Source organism: Lynx rufus, unplaced genomic scaffold (assembly GCF_022079265.1).
Source record: "Lynx rufus isolate CCGP_SWC_20201006 ecotype Redwood Valley unplaced genomic scaffold, mLynRuf1.p SCAF_11, whole genome shotgun sequence".
NCBI classification, from domain to species: domain Eukaryota; kingdom Metazoa; phylum Chordata; class Mammalia; order Carnivora; family Felidae; genus Lynx; species Lynx rufus.
In genome coordinates, this window is record NW_025814825.1 from 18,332,379 (window position 1) to 18,350,936 (window position 18,558).

General features: G+C 43.1%; 1 protein-coding gene across 5 annotated transcripts in view; it reads right to left on the reverse strand.

Moving 5' to 3' along the window:
• Positions 1 to 763: 763 nt before the first annotated feature.
• The window catches only part of KCNMA1 (potassium calcium-activated channel subfamily M alpha 1), a 731,687-nt gene continuing 713,892 nt past the window's right edge, over positions 764 to 18,558 (reverse strand). For 2 of the 5 annotated variants that reach the window (XM_047073022.1, XM_047073025.1), the window contains 3 exons: positions 15,139 to 15,333; positions 13,134 to 13,252; positions 8,123 to 10,779 (listed from right to left, as the gene is read on the reverse strand). In XM_047073022.1, the coding sequence (XP_046928978.1) occupies positions 10,530 to 10,779; positions 13,134 to 13,252; positions 15,139 to 15,333 (564 nt within the window). In that variant the 3' untranslated portion in view covers positions 8,123 to 10,529. Of the gene's footprint in view, positions 1,097 to 8,122; positions 10,780 to 13,133; positions 13,253 to 15,138; positions 15,334 to 18,558 lie in introns of those variants that run through there. The other 3 variants (XM_047073026.1, XM_047073024.1, XM_047073023.1) reach the window with 3 other exon arrangements.

Consider the following 18,558-nt stretch of genomic DNA (forward strand, 5'->3'; position numbering starts at 1 on the left):
TGAGATTTGAGGAGTGGGGAGAAAGCCCACCAGAGCCTCCCAGAGTTGAAATTACTGTACTTGTGCAGGTGGTTTGGAGATAGGGAATGGGAAGCATAATAACATGGAGGAGTCCCCACCATCAGAACAACAAACAGAGCAATATCTTGTGTGCGTCTCGTCCTCAACTTCCACGTCCCAGGCGTGCTCACGCCCCTCCTGGCATCGTTAGTTGGCTGGATAAACCTGATCTGGCAATTGTAGCAAAGCTGCAAGAAGGTCTTCCCTTTAAATATACGAACAAAGGGAGGAGAAATACAGAATGAAAACTAAAACTACAAAAATATGACTTTCAACTGTGAAAATAAATAAGTTTCCATTTATTAAGAGCTGGTGTCAGTGCAGCTAAAATACACACCCATCCAGGAAATTCACCTGCCCCCTTTTGTCTTCTTATATGAATTTACTAAAATACATGTTTACATCATTGGACCATTTTAAAATTGTTTTAGCAATCCATTTGCCTTCATTACGATCAATTGTGGCGGTGACCATCATTCTCCTCAAAGAAAAAGACAGAAAGAAGAGAAATACATATTAAGGAGTCTGGCCACTTACTCATTTTGATTTTGCATTGTTTAGATACAGGGAAGATATTTGACAATGAAAAAAAAAGAAAAAATATATTTTCTTTCTAATAAATAAAAATAATTTAAAATGCTAGAGGCTATACATGACTATTTTAATATGTTCATTTATAAATGAAATCATTTTCTTTCCAAAATACATGGAAGCAATATTCAAGGCAGACAAAGAGAAAGATCTGTCTACTTTATTTTTCTTGCAATTCTCGCTTATCCTAACGTTTCCACCAGTGATTCAGCATGTAAGAGGAAGAAAAGTCACATCACCATTTATGAAGTTTGTCAGGCTTTAAAAAAAGAGTTCTGGTCTCCTGGAAGTCAACATTCATCTTCAACTTCTCTGATTGGTGGGATCAAGCTGCTTGTGGATTTATATTGGTTGATCTGGTTAGCCATGTGGGTACTCATGGGCTTGATTTGAATGTTTCTGGGATAGGCATTATCCGGTTCATCTGTAAACCATTTCTTTTCTGCTAAAGGGCGAAACGGATAGAGAACAAGAAGGAGAAATGAGAAGCTTAATTAGTCCTAGGGTAAAGCCTTTGGAAAGTTCCTTGAAAAAAAAAATGCAAAAATGTAATCGATAGAAGCTGACAGTGAATATAGTTGCTAAGAGGGAGTGCAGTGTAAGGAGAATTCCAGAACCTGGGACAGCTCTGCTGCCTGTGGCAAGTAATGACCAGCGTGCCCTTGGGACTTGCAAGGACCATGGGTAGGACCTCTGAGAACAAAGAGGGGTTGGAAGAGGAACTCCAGCAATGTTCTCTGGGGTTCCTTTAGTGGACTGGGAATCTTTGGTGGGAAGGAGATGCTGAATATATCAAATATTGGGCATAAACACTGTGCCTGAGGCAAGATTTGTGTGTTCACTGATTTGAGTGAAACATGAAGGAAGTCGTCCCCGACACAGAGCCAGTGATCTGGAACCTTATGCAGGATCTCCTCTTCCCAAACTGTACTTAGCTTTGTTTGTACGAGACATACTTGAAGTTATATCTCAATATACCACTCTTCTGTATTTTTTTTTTTTGCAGCCAGTTTTGAGGGTCTTAAAGGAAGCCCACAGATTTTGCTGGGTAATGAGACTGAAAATCAGAATGGTGACCAATGTTTTAAGACGGTTTTGAGATGGCTTTTTATTTCAAGAAAGAAAGCTCTGTGTTGGTATACAGTCATGAAAAGAATTCCTACTGGCAATAACTTAACCGACTATAATAATCCAAGCTGTTGACAAGGGAGCTTGACGACATCTTGGCATTTCATTTCCACCCTAAACACAGAGATGGCTGGGGGAGAACGCTGAGTCAGAACGTTCGGGGGCTGGGGAGAGGAAGAAAATGGCCTAGTATCCTCGTGGCACTTCAGTGGTATTTTACAGGATTCAGGCCTTGCCCCCGCCTTTTTCTAGGATTTGAAACTTTCTGCATAATCGGCTATGTGTACAGATATGAAGAGACTGGGCAAATAAGACATTCTAATTTGGGAATCATATTAGTGACTTAGGAAAAGAAAAGAAAAAAGGAAAAAGCTTTCAGGCACATCCACTGCTCTAGAGACAATGGCTTCTCTTCTACCTATCAGAACAATTCACAACTGCCCTGTTCATGGTTCTGGACCGATACGTAACAAAAATTGCTCACCTGGCTTGATAGAGAAGTGTGAGTATGTGTGTGCATGTGCGTCTGTCGGATGGGCTAATGATCTACAAATTCAGCATCTGTGATCAGCTCACGATCGCTCTGCTTATTTCTCCTTGATCTATACTTTCTCTTGCTGTGTCAAGTCTGAGCCCTCAATGTAAACACTGTCACTGGAGTGGGTTAGTGAGAGCTTGCTCACTACCCTTTGTTCAGCAGCTCAGTTTACCCCCAGGAAACTACTGTCTCTCTCTTGGATCATTCTCCACTCCCCTTTCTCCTGCTCTGGCTCTCTCACCTATTATAATTAAGTTCACTTTGATTTGAACAGATTGGACGATAGGAATTCATAATGCTACATCCTCACAGTGAAGCTAACTGATTAAGTGCTTTAAATTATTCCCCCTGACAGAATGATAAAGTTACAATCTGTTCTGAGATGATCTACAGCTTGCCAGACTCCTACAGCTTCTTTCTACATTCATTTATCTTTTTGTCAAGCAGAGTTTTTTTTTTTTTCCTAAGCTTCAATTCCATAGATCTTTTAAAGTCATCAGCACATCTGAATTATTAATGAGGCTTTAGAGGCAAGGTTCCTGATGGACTGGTTAAAAAAGGTTGTATAGAAATCCAGGACTGTGTACACATCAAAATAATTTCAGCTCCATTTAAAAAACCATTTAGTTCAAGTGTGACATAGATGAACCATTATGCATTTGTGGAAACCAATTTTTTGTGATCTACGATTAAACTAACCTTTCAGAGAGGAGTAAAGTGTGATGGTTATCATGTTTTAAAAGCATTGCCAGGCCGCTGAAACAATTTCAAACTACGACTTTTTCCAACGGTTTATGTATAAAGATGATTTTCAGAAGAGCTGAACCTAGCGCCTCTGCTAGGTTTGCCTGAGCTGCCCTTGGTTTTGGCTGTGCCACTGTGTGGACTGATTTTGCAAAGGGATTTAGTGCTGGGTTGGACATGCCAGGTTGGAAAGGAGACTGAACTCTGTTGATGGAAACGAGTAGGTCTTTTGGGCGAAAGACCTAAGACAGCTGCAATTTGCTGAAATTTTTACAACTGCTGCAGAGAATAATTGTTCAGAATTTAGTCTTTACAGTTCAATTCAAAGTTGGCATTTTGACCTTTCACGGCAGAGAGAATATCAATTTCCTTCTGCTGTCGGTAAGATAGAGAGCATTATTTCCCCATTTAAGCTTCATTCTCTTTCTTTCTAAATTTCTCTCCATAAAAGAAAATCTAAGAAGAGTAGCCCCTGTGTTTTGGCCACTGAACTTCCACACAAGAATGACTTGTGTTAAAGTGCATCCTGGTGATGAGTTGAGGTTTTTGTTATGCCTGAGAAACATGCTTTTTAATTTGGGTACCTTGTAAGATATAAACATATATGTTGTCGGAGACTTGGTTGGATAGGATGTTGAGGAAATGGAAATATATCAATGCTCTGAGCATTCTAGTAAAATATCCAGGGGCAAAGGTATTTCATGAAAAGATTCTCCCACAGGGCATCAGAGGAACACACACTTAACTGATCGCCAGTCGTTTTCTTCAACAGAGAGTGCGTTGAGCATGATGACGACACTTTGGTTCACTGAATCTCATCTTCCAAAGAAGAAACTGTGCCAATGGGAAGCTACAACATTGGCTATAGGAAGAATACTCAGGGAAAGGATTTAAATGGGTGCTGAAGTGGTCCAGGATAAATCCAAATCCCTGGGTTTATCTCCTCTCCCTGCCTCATCCCCTATGCCAAAAAGATTTCCGGGAGCTTCATTTTTGTTCCTAAAATGGGAGGGGCAATGGATCTAGCTGCAAGGAGCACCTCACTGTCAGAAAAAACAAAAACAAAAACAAAAAACCAGCCCTATTTGTTAAGTCTCTTGAGGATGCAAAGCATGACGTCATCACTGCAAGTACAGTGCGTGACCTGCCCAGATCAGGAAAGGAAGGCATTTTAGGCTCTGGCAAGTGGGCTAGAACAACATAGTGACTGCAGAAGAGATGGATGCCTCTAAAAGACTTAGCACTATCATCGGGAGAAGGCACCTATCAAGACCAGCCACGCCATGAGCTATCCACCATGGACCAGTGATGAGGTGTGGGCTAAGGAGATGGCGTGGGGCAGTGGGGAAGTCTAAATGGATCTGGGGTCTCACACGGTAGTTGCATGGCTCCAAGAAAGTCACTATGTAATTGATCTCTGCTAGTTTCTCTTCTGTAAAATGGGCTAGTGATCAAATCTTCCTAATGTGGTCTGGATGAAAGGGGCTAGTGCTGGTGAAGCACTTACTGCAGGTCCAGATACGGTAAATAAACGTGAGCATGTACGTCTGTTAGTAATAGTAGCCACATCACAGCATAGTGGCAGAGTTCATAGCCCAGCTTTAAATTCCACTCTGCCACTTTCTGGCTGGATGCCTTTGAACAAATCTTTCAGATTCTGCATCCTTCAAACAGAGATGCTAACCACATGTACATCTGAGCTTGTGTGAGGATTGAATGAGTTAATGTATGTAAAGTGCTCAGAAAAGTGTCTGGCACCGAGTAAGCACTAAGGTGTCAGTCAGCTTGTCACATAAGGTTATGTTACATGTTAGCATTAACGTGAATATTCTCAGTACTAAAGGGTTACGTAAGGATGGGCGGTACTTTTCAGTGTGGCTGCAAATGAACCAGGGATGGAGAACTAGGGAACATAAATTGGGGTGCTGGCCCACAGAATGGGGATTTTGGCAGCAGAGATGACAGAGGAGGATTCACTTGGGCTACCTTCATTTGGAAGGTAAGGAGAGGAAGGAGTGACCCAGTGTTCTTTCTGGGGGGTTCAAGGATGCTACCCTGCTGTGGGACCTGTAGCCTTGAAATAACGGCTTTATACTCAACAGGTGCCCTATCCCATCCATGAACCATCTGCGTCTTCCATTGCTATTTTCATCACTGAGACAGAAGTGTCCAGGATATGAGTGAGGACTTCCCCAAGCCATAAGGAGCCTGGAGGAGTGGGCTGTGGGTGGGAAAGAACACCAGAGCTGGGCGGACCTGACTGCCTGGATGCCTGCAAGCAGAGAAATAGGCTGCACTATGAAAACTGAGCCTCGCTGTCTCTGTGGGTTGTCAGTGCTGTGGGATTTAGCCTTTTCACATAACTACTCCCCAGAGAAGAGTACACGAAAGGAGAGATGATAATACAGCAAACGTATTTGAAATAATTGGTCCTCTTCTCGCTGTACCACAAGCTGAGGTTTAGAGAGAGAGGGCTTGAAAGAAAAAGGCTGTTTGGGTAGAGACAACAGCTGAGAACAGTAAGCCCTAACCAGGAGCTGACGCCTTCAAAGGTAACGCTGTATGGTTTCACAGCTCACCTTTCCGGAGGCAGGCTGGCTTTTGCCCTCTGCCTGGCAGACCCTGAGGCCCACAGTGGACCCACCCATGCATACTGCCTTCTTTCCTCTCCATGGGCAAAGTATGGCTATTTCATAGAAATGAAAGTCATTTGTACCCAAACCAAGGCAGCTTCCACTTATGAAAACTGTCATTTGCAATTGTCCGCCATGGCTCTAGTTTCCTCTTTTCACTGAAAGTCTGATGCTGCCATTCGCTGGGCAGAGCAAACTTCCCCCTTTGGCCCTTTCCTGGGGCCTTGATTCAGCTGCACCCCGAGGACAGACTCTTCGCTGTTCCCTTTTGGATGGCAAGGGGTAGGCCCCCTCACCTCCCTAGGCAATAGATGTGTAATCTCCTGGTGGGAGACAGGCAACCAATTTAGTGATAAGTGCCCACAGCTTATTCTTCATCATGTTATGACAAAACAGGGATGGGCTGAAGAAGCTGCTGGAGACACTGATTTTTACCCTGTCTTGACTTCCATGGCCCCCCAAGTTTCTACACTATCCTCTTTATCCTTCCAAAACCTGAAGGATAGGATCCTGTTGCTATAGGAACCTGGCAGGTTGATTTAATTGTCCCTATTGGGATACAGACACCTTTAGGCTTTTCCCATGCTGAAGAAGAGCCAGTCTAAGGTTTTTCTGGTCATCTGAGATCTTGACAATACTGGCTGGAGGCACAGTCAGTTCTGTCTCATGGAACTTAGGAGGGTGTTCCCCTTCTCAGAAGAAAGTGCCAACAGCACAGTAGCATCGGGAAGCACCTAGAGGCATTCACTGGTTTTTTTTTTTGTTTTTTTTTGGTTTTTTTTGATAAGCCAAAGGAGTAAAGATAATGTATAACATGATGAATGGTATAAAAATGTTTAAGGTCAATTTATTTCAAAATATTACTGAGCGTTATTGTAATGTTCTGGGTCACAATCCTTAATATTCATAACAGAATCTGATACTTCTCCAGTTGTGGTAGAACTCTATGTATGTGGGTCCATCTTTCCCTTTATACATCTGAACTGGCTTCAGGAAGGACCCTGGGTAGCAGTCCTTAGGGGTGTTGATGATTTTATGATCATCTGGGTGAACATTGAGGCCGAGAAATCTTCACTGCACCTCCTGGTCTACCCACTCACTTAAGGTTCAGCCCTTCAAAGCCTAAAGCAAATTGGACTGAATGGCTCACAGACTGCTTCTCTTCTAGAATGGTACAGATAATTAAGTTTCTTGCTATTGCTCTTTTAAAATGTATAGACCTTCTCTTCAAATAATTCTTTCACTTTCTACCTTTACCTACTTCTTTCTCTTTCTTTCTTTCTCTTTCTCTTTCTTTCTTTCTTTTCTTCTCTTTTTCTTTCCTCTTCTATTCTTTTTTTTTTATGGGGAGCAGGAAAGGGAGAGACATAATATGAGAACCCTGTGTACTTCCTAAGAGAACCTGAGGGGGAATGGGGAAGTTTGGGGTCACATGGAAGACAATGGAGGAGACTCTGTGTTCTGTTGAGGAAAGTATAATACAGTAGTTTTAGCTAACAGAATAGAGGTCACAATGATACCTTTTCATCATTGAATATATCATTGGCCAAATACTATAGTCAACTCTCAAGTGTGTGCCCTAAGTCCAGGGAAAATTCCAAAGTTACATCTCATGTCATAGTCTGTTCCCACTCCATTCCTGTCACAGCATCCTCAGAGCTGCTAACAGACTGTATATAACACACATTTTGGATTTACTTCTCTCTATCTGCCCAATCTCTGGTTGGGATTGAACAAAGGCAGGTGACAGGAGAGACCTGGAAAATACAGAGACTGAGTCGTGAAACCTCAGATCACTGGGTGTGGGCTATGAGTTGATACACATAACTGAACAGTTTTAACTTGGGGTCATCCTGATCAAACATAAAGGAGACCAACGTTCTGTCATTAATGAACCTCCTGGTCTAAATTAAAAAGAGGGACAAAATATTAACCAAGAAGCAGGTTTGCCAAATGGAATAGCTGCAAATGTTTTCCAGCGAAGTTTATCACCTGGCATCACACTTGTAGTAGGTCTTGCCAAGATAAACACAGAGATGTGGACAGACTGATGGGGGGGCCGGGTTGGGGTAGTGGTAATGGGGGGAAGTGGAGGAAGCTGGGTTTCTTGATGGCAAAAGGCTTTTGGACTTGGAGCGAGGTACCAAGGTGGGCAGGGAGGCCACGTGCAGATTTGAAGGCAAGCCAGATGGAGAGAAGTTCCCCCCAAATTACCCAACCCCAAAACCAAGAACACCAAAACAAACTCTAAGGGATCTAGCGGTAGCAGCAGCACAGCCTCATTGCGCTGAGCAATTTAGAAAGTGAAGGAAAGAGAAGTAGGGAGGGAAAGGGAGGGGGAAGGGGAGGAGGAAAAAAAAAGCAAAACAAACTAAAGAAAACCACAAACAGAACAATATAAACAAAAAGAAACAAACCAATAACAGAATAAAATTTGTAACTCCTTTTTTTTTTAATGTCACAAAAGTTTTCACAAGGACAACGTTATAGAAGAAAACCCCCAGCAGTGGCTAGGTCATGCAGAACCATTAATTGTCATACCTTGGCCCATTCTATTCATCCTTGTTGCACTTTAGAGAGAGAAGTAAGCTATGTGAGTTTTACAATGCTTTTAAACTGTCATATTTCCTGTCGAGCACTTTAACTGGCACATTCTTATAGTTATAAATGTTCTATGGGCACAACTTTATAACCTCCTTTGCAAAGAATGCATGAAAAGCTCTTCATGATCCCAAACTGGGGTATACGTGTGTGTATATATATATATATACACACACACACACGTATATGTGTGTGTGTGTACATATATGTAGATATAGATATAGTTCTATATAAAAGGATAGATAGTTATACGTAATATAGAAATCGATATATATGGGGACAAAAATAATTTGAAAAAAAATTCTTCCACTCATAGGGCTTTTTAATATACATGTATACAATTTTTCCCCACCCCATTCCTGGTCTGAATACTGCCCTGTCTTTGGTGTGGGGGCACAGGTGCAGACTGAACCTCACCATTTTGTCAGTAAAAGTGCTTGTCAATTCACACAGCAAGCAAATCTCCAAAACTATCATGCTTAGGGGAGAGAGGGGATCCGAAATCTAAACTCAAAGCATTCACCATAAAAACACCTTTTTAGAGATGGTACCACTGTGACATATTTCTCCTCCCCTCCACCCCTATTCTGTTTGGTGGAATCTGCTCAAGTAGACACTTCAAACAGGTATACGCGCCCAGGGCTAGTCCACACACAGGATAATTCGGTTATGGTGGAGTTTGCCGATTCATAAGAACTACCGCACCGCCTACAGCATGCATAAACATCTGACAACTGTATGCTGAAAAAGGGATTTTTCTACCTTTCAGCTCATGCTTTACTAACTGTTCAAAAAGGAAGGAAAGAAAGAAAACAAAAGAAAAAAAAAACAAGAATTATACCAAAATGTGTTTGGCTCACTGTTGCACACTTCTTCTCCCCCGTCTCATGACGATAAGGAGTGGTTCGCTATTACCGTCATTCACCTGCCTAAGTGAATTGGCTGTGTTCAAGAAATTGAGGAGGAGGAATTTTCCCACCAGCTTCCTGCTTTGGGACAGCCAGCGCCATGCAGCTGTGCCCACAGTTTGAAGTAGTAGCTAGCTTTTGTCTCTGTCGAGTCAACTGTGGCTCGATCCCCCCACAATCTGATTTATTTAGCATGTTGGCTCCTAGAAAAACATGATCTGCTGCTGGGTTTATCTTCCTCACACTCTAGCTTGGCCCCAGCCCCTGCTCCTGCCTGGCACTGGGGCCTTAGCTAATCAAACAAAGGGGAGTAAAAAGGTCCCCTGAGAACGCGTGGAAAAATACTCGCTCTTTCCTGAGCATTATTTATTCTGTACATAAGGTAAGTAATTCACCTTTTAAAAGATGTAAAAGTCCCAGGAAGGCAGTTTTTAATGACTTACATCTGATATTTATGATACATATGGCTTTTCATCCCAAATGTCAAAAGTGAAAGAAAAAAAAATAGCTAGTCATATGGCATAAGGAGACAGAATAACAATTTAATATGCAATCAAACCTCTGTTCACTTAGATGACTAGAATTTGATACATCCACGAATGGGATACGATTCTTTCCTCCATAGTAAGGGTAGAAATGTGCCTAAGAACTCCCAGAGGAAGCTAGATCTGGGACGAAAGGCCCAGGTGAGTAAAAAAAAGCTAGGATGTTCTCTTACAAAAGCAGATGCTTAATAATCGTCTACACAAATGGCGAAAGCCTCTTAAATGCTTCGAGATTCTTCAGCCCAGAGAGTGAGAGTGGAAACAATCGATGTGTTTTTGTTGCTTTTTGGTTGCTTGCTTCAAAGAAATGTGTATGTGTATATTATTGCGTGTGTATTAAAAAAGAAGAAGAAAGAAAGAAAGGAAAACAACAAAATCAAAACCCGAAGCACCCTGATAATCCTGATCAATCAGAACAAACTTTTCTTCTACATTAACTAAACTTGCTTTGCATAACTGACATGGATGACAATGACGCTCCTCTACTCTGCGAACTCCTTCCTGCAGTGAGCTATTTATGTCTGGAGCATGCCTTTGGGTTATTTTTCCCCTAGAATCATAAATAACTTTTGGTCCTTCTGCTTATTTGCTGTTGTGCTCAAGGGTTTTATGGTGGTGAAATAAAAATGGCAACCACATGCACACTATCATACATATGCAAATATGTGTAAAAAAAAGGGGGTGGCTACAGGGGAAAAGGGAGGAAGTTACTGTTGGAAACACCCACTGGGGAAATGAGTGGCAGATACAGTTTCACACACGGTGGCAGTGGATACACATATCAGAGGCGCTCTTCCTGCACGTACTTCTGTTTGTCTCGGGACTCCCGGGACTTGGGTCGGTTGGGTCGGTTTGCGGTGGATGGGATGGAGTGCACGGAGGAGCTCTTCTTGCTGGATGACTGGGACGAGTGGGAGGAATGGGAGAGGCTGGCCCGGGACTGGCCGGCGTTGTGGTCAAACTGCATCAAGCAGAAGATCAGGTCTGTCGGCACGAGCTCAAACTCGTACGGGGGGTTGGTGATGACGTACCTGGACAGGGAAGCAAAGGGGTCACAGAATGAGGACAACTGGGTGCGTATTTCACCTCTCATTGAACCGAAAAGGATCCTCAGGTCTTGCAGAGGATCTGGAAGGCTTCTACCTGGTCCAAGACCTTAAATATTATCTTCCAAGCTGAACTAGCTCTTCCTCTCTTCAGCTCAGCGCAGGTGGCCAGCCGTGAGCCCTGGCACCAGAGGCTCAATTGGTGCCCGTGGTGGGGGAACCACACCGTGCTTCTGATGGTCCCCACCCCTTTCCACTGAAGTTCGAGTTCACTTCTGATCCCGAGTAGCCCAGATGCATGCAGGAGGTTCACTGACTGCACCGCCTCTTTTGCTAGAGAATGTTCTGACACACCTTACAGGGTCTTTGTTTCCCATGACCTAACATCTTCTCAGCCTTTTCTCACTCTTTACCTTTTACAAATCAGTTTTGGTGGGGATTTTTTTCTAAATGAGAGAAGGTAAGATCCCTCCCTGCCTCTGTGCTAGTCCTGCTTTAACTATTCTCAATCCCATCAAGCTTTCTCTAGTTAACACCAGACACCGCTAACACAAAACAAAACAAAACAAAACAACAACCAAAAAAACCCCACCGCCTCCTCTCTAGTAGTAGGAGATCCCAAAGTGGGTCCTCAAGCCAAGACATATCAGCAACACCGGGGCATCACTTAAAATGCATTTTCTTGGGGGTGCATGGATGGCTCAGTGGGCTAAGTGTCCAACTCCTGATTTCAGCTCCAGCCATGATCTCCCAGTTTGTGAGTTCTGGCCCTGTGTCGGGCTCTGTGCTGACAGTGCAGGGCCTTGTTGGGATTCTCTCTCTCTCTCTCTCTCCCTCTCTTTCTGCCCTTCCCCTGCTTGTGCATGCTCTCTGTCTATCAAAACAAGTAAACATTCGAAAATAAATAAAATGCAACTTCTTTTATTTATTTTTTTTGAGAGGGAGACAGGGAAGGGCAGAGGGAGATATAATCTTTTTTAATTTAATTTTTAATTTTTAAAATTATTTTCTTAAGATTGTATAATTTATTCTCAAGTGAGCTAACATACAGTGTATACAGTGTGCATAGATTCCCGTGACATATCACTTATATACAACACCCAGTGCTCATCCCAACAAGTGCCCTCCTCAGTGTCCATCACCCATTTTTCCCACCCCCCAACCCCCATCAAGCCTCAGTTTACTCTCTGTGTTTAAGAGTCTCTCATGGTTTGCTTCCCTCTGCGTTTGTACAGACACATGAAAACATGCTCAGCATCGTTCATCATCAGGGAAATACAAATCACAACTACATTCAGATACCACCTCACACCAGTCAGAAATCGAGAGAATCATAAACAGGTTCCACACTCAGTATGGAGCCCATCACAGGGCTTGATCCATGACTCTGGGATCACGACCTGAGTTGAAATCAAGAGCCGGATTCTCAAACAACTGAGCTACCCTGGTGTCCCTAAAATGCAAATTCTTAAGCAACTTCACTCCAGACCTACAGAGTCAGACATTCTGGGGAGTGGGGTCTAGCAATTTGTGTTTTAACAAGCTTTGTAGGTGATTCTGTTGCTCTCTAAACTTTGAGAACTCACTAGTCTACAGCAATTAGCTGCAACTCTGGCTATATACTGTAATCTCTGGGCACTAAGAAATTATCTACACTTTCAAGCCAGACCAGATAAATCAGGGAAAGCAGAATATTTTTAAAAAGCACCCCTGGTGATTCTAACGTGCAAGCAAAGCTGAGAAATACTAATCTCTGTAGCATTGTTTCTTGAGATATAGTATGCAAATGCACAGATTTGGGTAATTCTATGATATACTTTTAATTTGGGGCTGCTATGAATTTATTTTAGTGCAATTAAAAATATGTAACTAGCACACATAAACTATTATATTTTTCTGCTTAAGGTGATAACACACACATTTCTTGAAATAAATATATAAAAGTTTAAAAAGTGAGTCAATTAAAAATATATTAAGTAAAAGCAGAGGCATCTAAGATATGGCAAAGGAAACATCTATCTTAAACACTAGCAATATGAAATATCTCTATATGAGGTACCGGCAGAATAATCCCAGTAGCTAGAGTTTGGAGGAGATGCTCCTATTCAGGAACTATTCTATAAAACTTGAATTCTTCCCATAATGTCTTTACATCTGCTATGAGGAATTAAAGAAAAAAGCCTCCCATAACCTCCAAACCCAGTGTTGGATTTAATGCGGGCAGAGTCATTTGCATGTTGAGAGCATGTACTTGGACCTTTGCCTTCACAGTGGGAAACAAGACAGGGCATTTCTGTCTCTGCATTCGGGGTGGGAGAGGAGAGTGGAAATATACTCACCTCTTCGTGCATTGGCTGGGGGTGCTGAGGTGAGCATCTCTCAGCCGATAAATTCCAAAACAAAGCATATTATACGTTTTCAGAGCTTTGCAGAACAGATCACCATAACAACCACCATCCTGGGAGACAAGGAAAGAACAGAGAGAAACATTTTCATTTGCCTGGAAGTAGAGGTCCAGGGGGAACAGAGCCTTTTCGTGAAAGCTTGTGTTGGTGTCTCCTCAGTTGGAGGGTCTGTCCCAAGGGACTGAGGCTAAAGAAGTCAATGTGATTAAGAGCCTACATCCAATACTGGTAATTTTGGGGGATCAGATAATGATGGGGTTCTCCTCCGGTTCTCTCCAGTTTTCCATCTGTAGCAATGAGAGCCCTAGAGAGAATGGGCCTCTCCCTCATTCTTAGTGATTGTGTAAGGCTCAAAGCTCTCAGATGCATGTTTGGCAGAGAAGAAACCAGCTGGGCAAAATGGCGATTATGTCTAGCCCCAGCTCAGCTGTAATCACTGTGATCTGACCGTGTTGTCAAAACTGCTCGAGTGATAATTAAAATCACCACGAGGAGAAAAGACCCCACCAGGTGCTACGGTGAAAGACTCTTTCAGGGAAAAGACTGTGTGAAAAGCACAATTTACAGACCTCAGAGATGGCGCGGGTGGAAGAGAATGTGTTTCCCCAGGAGGTGGAGAGCTGCAGGTTGAATAAGTGGGATTCACAGTCCTAATCAGTTCACAGTCACCTCCCAGAGGGTCTGGGGCCCGACATGGAATGTGAAAGCAACTCCACTCACTTGGAAATGCTGGCTTCACACAGCCAGGTGGCTTCAGGTGGGTGTGAGTGTAGGAAGGGCACTGAAGAATGACATCGCTGGGAATAAAGTGGCTGCCTTTGTCCTTCTTGTCGTTGGAATTTCCAAATGGGCATCATATTACAGAACACAAATGGGGCCATATCTTACCGTCATTTAAAGTCTTTATCCTTTTAAAGTGTATCAGTAAGTCGGTGATAGATGAAAGGAGCCACGAGCTACGGAAGCTGCCTTTCCAAAAAGCCCAGTCTAACATAGGTCCTTATCCATAACCATACTAAAATATGGTGCAAGTCAGCATCATAGTTTCAGAAGAAATAGAAAAAGTGACCCTTTCCTTGGGCGACGCTATTGTTTGTGCAATAAATGTATTGGTTGCCAAGACTTGTGGCTCCACCCCTTGAACCCATCCATGGATGCAGTATAGGGCTGTGAATAAGGGTCAAGACTGCATACTTCTGCCCAAGTGTGAGAACCCAGTTGGTGTGTGGAGCCCAAAGGGAGGCACTGGTCATCCCCTCTGCGGCAGGGAGGGCGTGGGGGAGATTAACTGGGTGCAGCCTCAGAGATGCAAAGACCTAGGTCTGGAATTAGAGACATTAAATGGTCCACATGAGATGCCATTTGTTTGGCCAGTGGCTCGAGATGCACATAATTACTGGTGGTGTTTTAAAAACCTCCAATGCCTGGCATATACCCAGATACAAAAACTCAGAATCCTGGGAACTGGACATGGCCATCAGTGGTTTTGAAAAGCTCCTCATGGGCTATTAATGTGCCTTGGGAGTGAAGTGGCCCTGAGGGAGGCTAAGACCCTGTGGAAAGGGGTCCCAGACTCGGTCACATGCTGGAATCACCTGATGCCTCCTAGCTCGTGGTAGAAGATACCTAGGGGAGTGAGTAAAGCCCACAGGCTCTGAAGCCAGGGTTCCTGGTGCAAATTCCTGATAGGGCCAGTCTTCCGTCTCTCTGAGCCTCAGTTTCCTTAGAATGTCTGAGAGTAGAACCTATGTCGAAGGATTGCCGTGGGAATAAAGATGGACTGCATGTAAAACACAGCACACCATACACATCACCTCTAGTGAATCACCACAGAAGACAGAAAAGACAGGTGCCTGGCTCCTCACCCTGGCACCCAGTTCACTCTGGCCAAGCCATTCCCAGTCAGTGGGCTCAGGTGACCTCTGCATCATGAACTTACCCCCAGGTCCGCAAAGGGCCCATCCAGCAGCGCTAACTGGGCCACGCGGCAACGGTCCCTGTTGGCCAGCGTCTGGGGGGTGCTATAGCCCCCTCGAAGTGCATTCTCCTCGGCAATCAGAGCCTCGAGCTCTGGCGTGGCTCCTCCAGTCACCAGCGTCCGGATTAGTGTAAGGATATTGTCATTGAAGTATGTCTGGGGAGAGAGTTGGGGGGTAGGGGAGAAAAAAATTCCTTTAAGCAAACACCCTAAAGTCACGACAACAGACATCCAAATTACAACTTTTCTTGGTATCTCCTGTTTAAAGTTCTGGCCTGTCTCTTCAAATAATTTTATGTGGGAAGTGAAAAGACAGCAGCCTCCAATTATTCCATTCTTTTCTCTCTTACTTGGTTCTGCCATGAGAGCTTGACTTTCAAAAACCACTTCAGGGAACTTTTATTAAAGGGCTGATGTCTAAACAGTTGGTGTTTACCATAATTGGTGTCAGTAGGGATGCAAATACTGCTTCCCCTTCCTCGAGTCCCACGTGTCTACTAAGGGACTTTGGACCTGGGACACAAATGCAGCTTGCACAGGCTGCTAACCCAAGGAAGACTCCTCCGAGGTCCTGTCACCCTATGCCAGGAAGCCGCCTTCCCCAATGTGGCAAAACTTCTTTGTGTGTTGGAAGGAGATGCCGAGAGCATCATTAAGGCCACACGCTCAACAATTTACTACAACCTTTGATAACAATCTAACCCAGAAGTCTCTATCAATTAAATATGCCAGATAAAATTGCAAGGAGGAAGATGCCCTCGTGTGTGCACTTTGGTTGTTTTGTTTTGTTTTTAATAATCTCAATAGTCTGAGGCAAATACAGAATATGACAGAAGTTTCCTTCTATGTGTACATTTCTCTCACACATGAAACATAACAGATCTGTCAGGAACAAAACAATTAGGGTTTAAAAACATTAATAGGGGGTCAAATCAAAGAGCTCAAAAAGACATATGTCACCCAGCCTAATTTGAGAAAAGTCTCAAGTGAGGGTCTGCATTCCATTTTCCAAGATAAGAAGAAATCAAGCAGGCTGAAGTGAAATCAAAGCAAAGTTTGCCTGTGTCTTCTGAGGGCATGTGGACCTTTGGAAATGGGTTAGGAAAGATAGCTAAATTTCATTTCAGTGATTTCTCGGTTTACCTGGCAAAACACAGTGGGGAACAAGCCAGAGAAGGACAATTTCCCATCCTGCTTGGCCATCACTAGTTCTATGGCTTGGGGGAGGTGGACTAACCATTCTAGGCTTTGATTTTCTCATCCATAAAATAAACACAGACATTAGGGTCAAGCACATATGCAAAAAATTCCATGAGGACTTCTGAGTTCAGATGATAGCCATTCATGGGGCAAGATTCACTTTCCTTACTGAAATACTTGCAAAACACCCAAAGTGATAGAAAATTCTAACAGCAAAGGAAACTAGGAATGTTACTCAGAAGGAGTCAGACCCTGAAGAGAATGAATGTATCCTCTACTAAAGCTTAGATGGGCCCCAGGGACACAGAAGCAGAACCAGGGCAGGTACAGGAGGAAATGTTGCTGGTGTGGTCAAGAGATAAGAGCCAGGCGGTGGGTTTAATGCTGGGCTTCACCACTTAGTAGCTGCGTGACCCTGGAAAGTTATTTGTCATTTTTGTTCTTCAGTTTCATGATCTATGAAATGTAATAATGGAGTGGTTATGAGGATAATATAACTAATACATGTGAGGCACATAGAAAAGTGCTTGGTGCACCGGAAGCCCTGATAAATACTTCTGGCCTAATATTAGAGACTTGCAGCTTTTGCTGGTGAGAGGGACAGTCAGCTCATCCTCAACCTTCCCTTTTAAAAATCGTTTACACTTGAGGTGAGAGGTAGGCAAACCAAGGCTGTTTACATCATCCCTGAATCTGCACTTCTTTTTTTTTTTTTAATTTTTTTAATGTTTATTTATTTTTGACAGAGAGAGAGACAGAACATGAGTGGGGGAGAGGCAGAGAGAGAGGGAGACACAAAATATGAAACAAGCTCCGGGCTCTGAGCTGTCAGCACAGAGCCCGGTGTGGGGCTCGAACCCACGAACCACGAAATCATGACCTGAGCTGAAGTTGAGTGCTTAACCGACTGAGCCACCCAGGCACCCCCCTGAATCTGCACTTCTTAATCTCCCCCCATTCTAAGACCCTATTTGGACTCAGCAGTGGCACAGCAAATGTCACCAGGGTGCTGAATCCTGGGAGGGGACAGCAGCAATGGGAAGAGCCACTAGAGTTGTGTTCTAGTAGGGGTCACCTTGGGGAAAATCCACAAACATGTCCGAAGTTTTCGGAGGTAAATCCACAGCCCTACAGTCATATAACCCACCATGAGAAGCAGAAGACCCCTACTTAACCCTGTGGCACATTAAATGAGTGAGTGCTGAGCAAAGAACTTTGACAAGGGTCTCTGCACTATAATCACCCTTTTATTTATTTTTTTTAATTTTTTTTTTCTTCTTTTCAACATTTTTATTTATTTTTGGGACACAGAGAGACAAAGCATGAACGGGGGAGGGGCAGAGAGAGAGGGAGACACAGAATTGGAAACAGGCTCCAGGCTCTGAGCCATCAGCCCAGAGCCCGACGCGGGGCTCGAACTCACGGACCGCGAGATCGCGACCTGGCTGAAGTCGGACGCTTAACCGACTGCGCCACCCAGGCGCCCCATAATCACCCTTTTAGATCAAGACCAAGAGGAGGAATCTAACAACTAGCGAGGTGGGAAGCAGAACAGTCAAGACCTCAAATACTGAAAAACAGATCTCTCCTTGCTCAAAGATAGAAATAAAAAGAGCCAGTATACATATTTTTAAAAAAGGAACCATAACATTTAAGATATAAAGGAAAAGCATCATTTTGACTGATTAAATTGTTAGTGGAAGAAGTAATAGGAAAAGATCAAAGCATCTGTTTTGGAATCAAAATCATTTTTTCTTAAATATGGTTTCTATAAGAAGTAAAAGATCAGATTATAAGAAAGCTGACTTCATACAACTTACCCAATCACTTTTTTATGTAAGATATTTAAATTAAAATGGATATGATTAGAGATGATTAAAAGAATCCAATACCCTTCTTAAGATCAGGAACAAGACAAGGAAGTCAACTCTCACCACCTCTATTCAACAGAGCACTGGGGGCTCTAGCCAAGGCTAGAAAAAAATAAGGTATCCATATCCAAAATGTTTCTGTTTACAGAGAACATGATGTTATATACAGAAAATTCTAAGGTATCTATCTATTAAAATTCAATCATAGGTAATAAATGTGTTCAGCAAGTTTCCAAGTACAAAATCAATATACAAAAAAAATCATTTGTATATCTATATGCTTGCAATGAACAATACAAGAATAAAATTA